General features: G+C 40.7%; 1 protein-coding gene across 1 annotated transcript in view; it reads right to left on the bottom strand.

The window, feature by feature from the left end:
* Positions 1 to 1,074: 1,074 nt before the first annotated feature.
* The window catches only part of ap3d1 (adaptor related protein complex 3 subunit delta 1), a 34,668-nt gene continuing 28,001 nt past the window's right edge, over positions 1,075 to 7,741 (bottom strand). Inside the window, exons 30-36 of the mRNA XM_074635449.1 lie at positions 6,977 to 7,166; positions 6,693 to 6,781; positions 6,189 to 6,274; positions 5,327 to 5,448; positions 5,032 to 5,111; positions 2,837 to 4,360; positions 1,075 to 2,743 (exon numbers count right to left, since the gene is read on the bottom strand). Coding sequence (XP_074491550.1) covers positions 4,265 to 4,360; positions 5,032 to 5,111; positions 5,327 to 5,448; positions 6,189 to 6,274; positions 6,693 to 6,781; positions 6,977 to 7,166 — 663 coding nt within the window. The 3' untranslated portion in view covers positions 1,075 to 2,743; positions 2,837 to 4,264. The remainder of the gene's footprint in view (positions 2,744 to 2,836; positions 4,361 to 5,031; positions 5,112 to 5,326; positions 5,449 to 6,188; positions 6,275 to 6,692; positions 6,782 to 6,976; positions 7,167 to 7,741) is intronic.

Genomic DNA, 7,741 nt, shown 5'->3' with positions numbered 1-7,741 from the left:
GCTAAATGTTTGCTTTTAATGACAACTCAGCAGACATTTCGCACAACAATTGATGATGTGCTTTTATTTTGAAAGTCAACACAGGAAACGTAGTCCGTTAGCATGACAGTGATGCTAACGGAAGCTAGCATAGCTCCTCTTTCGCGTGTGTTGCTATCACACATAAACAAAAAGAGGGTCGGCTGAGCGACATTTGTGTTTAAATAAACTAGTTCTACATAAAGCTATAAAACCATAAAGCTGCGGCTTTGTTAGTTGAACTTTACTAAACTCAGCTGCTCGCTGTCAGTCAGTAAAGAGATCTTCTGCTGTCGCGCAAGGCATTATGGGAATTGAAGTTCAAAGCAATATATATTATTGTCTTTAATATTCAAGTGTTTATGTGCCAATAACAGCCTAAAAAACACACATAAAAATATAAAAAAACATTATACCGCCTCCACACACGCACATGCACACATTCTATTCTGATTTCAAAGTACTCCTGCTGGTTTACAAAGCACTACATGGTTTTAGGGCCAAAATACATTTCTGAACTTCTGCTATGTTATGAACCATCCAGACCTCTCAGGTCATCTGGATCAGGTCTGCTTAGTGTCCCCAGAGTCACAACTAAACATGCAGAAGCAGCGTTCAGTTTTTATGCACTAAATATTTGGAACAAGCTCCCAGAAACCTGCAAGACCAATTCCAACCATGAGTTCTTTAAATCAAAGCTTAAAACTTTCCTGTCTGCACAGGATCTTATACTGCACTAGAGCTTTTACTCATGTGTTATATTCTATTTTAGCTTCTATCCCAGCTTTCATTTTTAGCTTGTTTTTATTTTCTAATCTTTAATGTTTTTATAACTGTTTTAATTATGTCTTAATGTTCTTTTGCACTTTGTCACAATGTTCTTGAATGTTTATGTAAAGCATTTTGAATTGCCCTGTTGCTGAAATGTGCTATACAAATAAAGCTGCCTTGCCTTGCCTTGCCTTGCCTACCCCTCTGCTCACACAGATATATTAAAAATGTTGGTATACGTGGGTGTTTATTGGTTCACTGTAACACAAAAAAAAGACTACAGCAGCTTCTTACAGCCTTTATTTTTAATTTGGGTGGACTTTCTTTTAAAGGGAATGTAGATAATTTATGTTGTCCCCTTTAAAACATTTTACATTGTACAGCTTGATAATGGAATATGGAGAGAAATAAAAAGACAGGACCTTCCAAAGTCAGAGTCATACGAGAGTATATTTCAATGTCACTAGCCAAACTTAGTAAAATAACTCACTACAACTGAACCAAAAGAGAATTAAGACAGAGTGGGTTGCCTCTCAGTACACTGCTTCACGTGACCTCTTCTACTCAACTTCTTATAGGGAGCCCCATGCCCTCAAGTGTCATGACACCAAACATAACCCCCTTCCTTCCGGTGTTTAATAATTTAAAACATTCAACGATATCACTTTTTTTTTTTTTTAATTGTCTGAACTTAGAATAGATAAAAACACAATACCATCAAAAATAGAGAATGGTCAAGTAAACTTCATAAAAAAAACTATAAAGAAACAAAATGGAATGACAAGTTTTTCTTTGTGTAAGCATGGAAATGGAACAGAAAAAGGGAAATAAAAAGTTGTACATTCCTAATCATGCAATATACAAATTTTAATCAAATAGTATGCACATGAAAATGATCAGAATCAGGACAATGTATGATTAGGGGAGTTGTTTTCTCTTATATCAGTCGTTTTCAGGAACATACATACATACTTATTTTCTATTGACATTCCTGGAATACAGCGGATCACTTCTGTATTCAGACTATGACTGGACAGAAGATCTCGTGGAATGGCTGACCTGATCTTCAGGTCACAGACATCATTATCATAGTCGTTATCTACAATAGCAGACAGATATGAAGAGGGCCTTACCAGTATATATGATCACAGACGCTACCAAGTCAGTTTTTATCTTGCTACTACAAGGTTAAGTCGTGCTGGACCGGGTAGTGACTTCAGACATGAATGACACAAACTAAAACATCAAGTACCTCTGAGAGAGCTCTTTTAAAAAATGGCCATTCATGTTCATCATAACAAGTCAATGTACAAGAAAGTGGAAAGGCAGTTTTCTGAAGGGAAATGAAACATTGGGGTTTATCTGGGTACACACGCCGGGCGGGTGTACAGCCAACCCGGAGTGCAGCTACTGTGGTGCAAACGTCAACGTGGCACAGACGTAAATGTCTCACATGATTTCAAAATAAGACAGACAAAAGTGCACTCTGCTGTCGACAGAGCGGACGCTTCCTTACATCGGAAGCTACGTTGCCTAATACTGATTGAAAGGGAACCACTGACCGCTTAACAGTCTCTGCTTACAGAGAGAACAACCTGGAGGGTTTAAAATAAAAAGACAGGTTGATAGTGTAACTTTGTTGTCCCTTAGCCAGTCATATTTCCAGAGAAATGAGGCAGGGCAGTGATGTAACATGGGCAGCTCTCTTCACGGCAGATTATTCTGTCACTAATGGTGCCTTCAAATGGAGTCGTGTTTACGAGGTTCACGAGAAGAACGCCCCCCCCTCTTGTATTGGAAAGTTTCTGAAAGCTTTGAGTTCACTAATTTTGACGTGTTGTCAGAAAAGGCAGAGGCCATGGAAGCTCATTTTTCGGTGTATAATAAGTAAATATATTGTAATTTTAGTCATATATTGAAATATTATATGTCTGAGGGTAAATGGTGATATTTCCTACAGCCTCATCTTTTTCCTCTGTCACTATGCCTTTGCATTTCCTGCATTGTTACCCACTTGATAGCTTGCTAAATTGTTAGCCTTTGTGGCTTCTAGACGCCGACAGTAACGTTAATACTGCCGTTGCTTAGCAGCGGTGTTCTCTCGACTTAACCACTTGAACGCCAAGCATATCGTGCACACGACTTCCCATTCCTGTGTAAACACAAGCTCATTTGAAGGCACCAAAACTTGACCACATGGTGACACAAATGAGGACCCTCAGCACCGTAGCAGTTTCATAGAAATAACCGTATCCTTTTGTGTATTACAGTAATATAACATCTTCTATACAACTAACCATCTGTGACTTCAAGAGGAGGCTGATAAAACGGTGGCACTGGCCTGTGGTGAAATAGAAATCGCACATTACACTGTACACTTCTACTCTGGAGTTTCATTCAATCATTTGTATTCTATCCTGCCTTCAAATTAATCTTTGATTTAGAGAAAGGAATGATATGTTGGAAGTTCAGGGAGCAGATATACTGGGGAGGGGAGGGGAGGTGGGGCTCTACATGACTCATGAAGCGCTGGACTGCACAGCTAAAGGCACAGAGCAAAACCACTGATCTACTGTACAAATCACCCGTAGTGCCACACAAGGATTGTGTGTTGAACTAACACTAGCAGATCTGCTCTGAGCCTAAAGGTGAGTAGGGCAAGTTTAAAACCGGTGCCTTATACGCAGCTGTGGTTTCATCTCTGCCCTATTCTCACTACAGGTTAGAGTCCCCATTTTTCCAGCTGGGACCAGTCCGAGAAAGAGTCAGTCACAAGGTTTTTCCAGGCCTACAAAGCCGAGCAGCACACACACTGATGTTTAGTGGGCAGAAAGAATTTACACTGATGTTTAGTGGGCTGAAAGAAGGGGACGAAAAAAAGGCGCAGACAGGTTTCAGACAACAACAAAAAAAAGAGACAAAACAAACAAAAACAAACCAAAGACAAAAAAAAACTTCAAAAACAGTAAAATCACAATTCAACCATCAACAGCAAAAGTCCAGTTACATTACATGACTGTCACAGACTGAAATGCCGACAGAGTGGAGGGTACAGGGGAAAGAGCGGAGGATGCAGGGGCATCCAGAAAACAGGAGCTCAGTACTGAGTCAGATTCAGGGAAGAACGGGGTTGGGGTTCGTAAACCTTGAAGTAAAGATGAAAGTGCGTTGCAGAGAAGACGGCGCATGTACACAGTGAGTCTGTAAAACAACATCAAGTGTCGGGGAGTGACCGCAGAGCTCAGAGTGCAGCGGAGCAACAGAGTGTGGGACACTGAAGAAGAAGGATAAGAAGAAGGAAGAAGAAGAAGGAGGAGGTAAGGGGATAGAAATCTTGCGAATCTGAGGACTAATAAATAGGGCGATACTGGAAGTGCCAGCCGCAGTGTTTCGTAACATGATTATGTTGTGTTTCAGCGAGGGAGGGAGGTGGCATGGAGGGGTCGGAGGGGCACCCTGGGGCTGTCGGACACAATCAGCACTGAGAGAAGGTCTGCTTGATCTCATCCAGCACATTCCCAAGCAGCGCCTGCTCGTCGCATTTAGCGTCAATGGACACTGTCTGACCAGACTGGGAGGGAGAAGGGAGGAGGGAGAGAGAGAGAGAGAGAGAGAGAAAATCAAGCTCACAATCTAAATAGTCCACCTTTTAAAAACACAATAACTGGGGATGAAAATCTAAATCACAGAGGATAAGGGAGGAGTTTTAGTGACTACGTTTACATGCACAAAATATTCAGTTTCATGCCCTTATTCTGAAAAAGACAATATTCCTACTAAGCTGTTTACATGGCTAATGAAAATGAATACTTCACTTATATTCCAGTTTACATGCAGCTGTGAATACTCTGATTAATGTAACCGGTGGCGGACTTGTTCGACCGCGCAGACAAAGCCTCCCTGTTTTATTCCTTCAACCACCTTCTTGAAAAGGTCGGCATTGTGATTTCTGCGCATATCCAAATACCTGTTGATATCCAAGTCTTTCATAAAGTTTAAGAGTAGGTGTGTTTCTCCTTCTGACCTGAAATGTGGGCTTTTCTTTTGGGCATGCATCTCTGCAAACTGTCGGCTAGTTGGTTTGTGTACAACGCACAGAGCTGGCCGTAAACAGGCGTAAAGAGGCCGCGTGTCGCAAACTGCCGTAAAAACCCCAATTAAGACACACATTCTGAATGTGCTGTATAAACGTCCAATACTGGAATATTTAGTGCATGTAAAAGTAGTCAGTGGTTCACTCACAGTTTTGACCAGCAGACAGACGTGGTGACCCTGGATAGACCTGCTGTACATGGAGGCACAGGAGTCGATCCTCTCCACAACTAATCCAACAAGACAAAAACGACACAAGTGTCAGAAACACTCTGCATGCAACCATACAATCTGATTGATTCTTTACCTAGCTTACTAAATCAGCACAATCGCTCGCTGCAAGTTAAAGCTCACCGTCACAAAAACATACTAAACTTTCAAATACTTTCCTACGATGGTCATAAAATCCTGACAAACACTGTATTGTTGAATTCTGCACACGTACCAGAGAAATGGTGGTGGAAGCAGATCCTGGCCAGTAGGTGGTGGAAGGGCATGCTGACTCCCTCCAGTTTGAGAGAGCTGCACTTCAGGTCGCCCGACTCAAGCAGCTTTGCAAACGCATCACTGGCCAAACAAAACAAAAAGAAACTCCGTTTGTCATGTTTTCGTCAAGGAGAAATTACAAAGAGCTAAGACAGCCCAGAAACTAACTAACCAAACCTTTATTACATTTATTATGGATGGTCATGGTCCCCAGATGATAAGCTGCATCATATGTACAATATTATCAATGGGTATGCTCCTCAATATTTGTGTTCTCAGATAACAGTGGTCCATACTCAGCATAATGATATAGCCAGAAGTTCCTTTTTTTTTTTTTACACTGGTGCCACGTCGTGGAACAGAACCGCCTTCCGCTACACATCAAGTCTTTAAATATGAGAGGGGCTCATAGAAGTCAGGTTAGGGCTTTTCTTTGGAACAAGGTAAAAGATTTATAGTGAAATTTGCAATGTCTGTTATTTTAGCTGTCCTTGTTTTTGTTGTGGGAGTTATTTTGTGTTTTTCTTGAATTGTGGTGACGTGTTTTTGGATTTCAGGATTGTTTTTGTCTAGTTTTTCTGTTGAATGTGTTGTGTTCGTTGTGTTTTCTTTGTCTTCTAACATCTTGGGACCATGTTGGAAATAAGTGTTTTCACTTTAACATGTTATCCTTTGGATATTTTTTGTTTTCTTTGTCTGATAATCTATTATTAAAATCAATCATTCAATCAAAAAAATGTAAAAAAAAAAAAAAAATGTCCCTGTAGTTTTCCAGCTTCCACCTGTGGGTTGTAATGTGGTGTGAAACTTAACACACCAACCTGTAGCAAGGTGTAGTGATTAGGTAGGATGTGCAGGTAAAGTGCAGTTTGAAGTCCAGTTTCTCATGAGTGGAGGAATCCTCAGTCTGTGGGAACACAACAACAACAAACATAATAATCAATTAGAAAGTAACGTGGCACTTTAACGATTCTCTTTTGACCTGCGGGACATGTAGAGAGATCTGGGTGAAGGGTTAGTGACCAAAATGAAGCCTGGATCTCGTTAGGATTCCTTGTCTCGCTGAAGTACACAGCTCCTCTATTACTGGAGTGGAATCAACAAAATGGGAACAATTACTTTAAATATCCAACCATTTTGCTTTATGTTTGACATGTTGGGGATGGCAGCAGCAAAATAAAAAAATAAAAACAAAAAGTGGAGAATATCAGAGCATTTAAAAGATGAATATAAACAGTTTAACAACATATGATACCAAACAAATTATGTTTGGTGAGTGGATTTTTTGCCAATTTTTGTGTGTATGTGTGTGTTTTCCTTCGGACCTTTACTATGAAGGTGAGTGTTCCCTTCAGTTTCTGAGGCATTACGATGCTCTGCATGGTGAAGACAAATCGCGCCTCATTGGACACCCCTGAAGCACAAGAGAAAAGTACACAGCCAAGTAATCAGACTTAACAAAACTTCCTATAGTGAGGTTTGAAATAGACTGAGGGTCATTACAATGAGGTACACACCACATTAGAACACTAACAGTGAACATAATGACTCTACACATAGCACAGAAATCTGTATGTTGTGTATTGTTTAGTGAAAGATAATCACTGACCCGGTGGAAGTTGGAAGGGGACGGTGAGGCCATCATGTGGACCCGACCCATCTGGCCTCTGCAGCTTGGAGTTGAGAGAGTCCAGGACGTTGAACTCCATCGCTTTGAGGAAGCTCTCACACTTGTTTTCAAATATAACAGACACCACCACCTGACTGCCGTCCTGCAGGTTTCCCTGGATGTCGTTCTCCTTTTTGGGAGGAAAAGAAAGATTTTTTTTTATTATTAAATACATTTATTTGCTCCAGGAAAGACTGTTCAAACTCAAGCCGTTCCTCGTATTTCACTCAGCGATGATTATTTAGAGAAGACATACAGTAAACACAGCAAACCGTGATCCAGAAACTAAAGCTGCACAATTAATCGAAAAATCAATCGCGATCACAATTTTGGCTTCCAACAATTAAATTAACGCGATTGCCTGCGATATTGATGTCCGCTCATAGAAAACGCTGCTGCATATCAAATCAAGCGCTTCCGAAACGATGTGATCTCACAGAAATACGTGACATGACTACAACCTCTTCACGGCGCATTAATGTGGTGGCAGGGAACGTGTTAAAATGACGTGCTGCCACCATGGCTGGTACGTGTGTGTCTGAGAGAGAGACAGAGAGGAGAAGAGGCAGTGGACAATAACACGCAATGTTTAAAATCAATGAAAAATTGTGATCTCAATATTGATTAAAAAAAATAAAAAAATCAGGATTGTCATTTTGGCCATAATCGTGCAGCCTTTAACCATAACCCCAACACCGAAGCACA

This window comes from Sebastes fasciatus, chromosome 5 (assembly GCF_043250625.1).
Source record: "Sebastes fasciatus isolate fSebFas1 chromosome 5, fSebFas1.pri, whole genome shotgun sequence".
NCBI lineage: Eukaryota > Metazoa > Chordata > Actinopteri > Perciformes > Sebastidae > Sebastes > Sebastes fasciatus.
The sequence above is the reverse complement of the archived record's forward strand: the minus strand, read 5'-3'. Positions and strand labels throughout refer to the sequence as shown.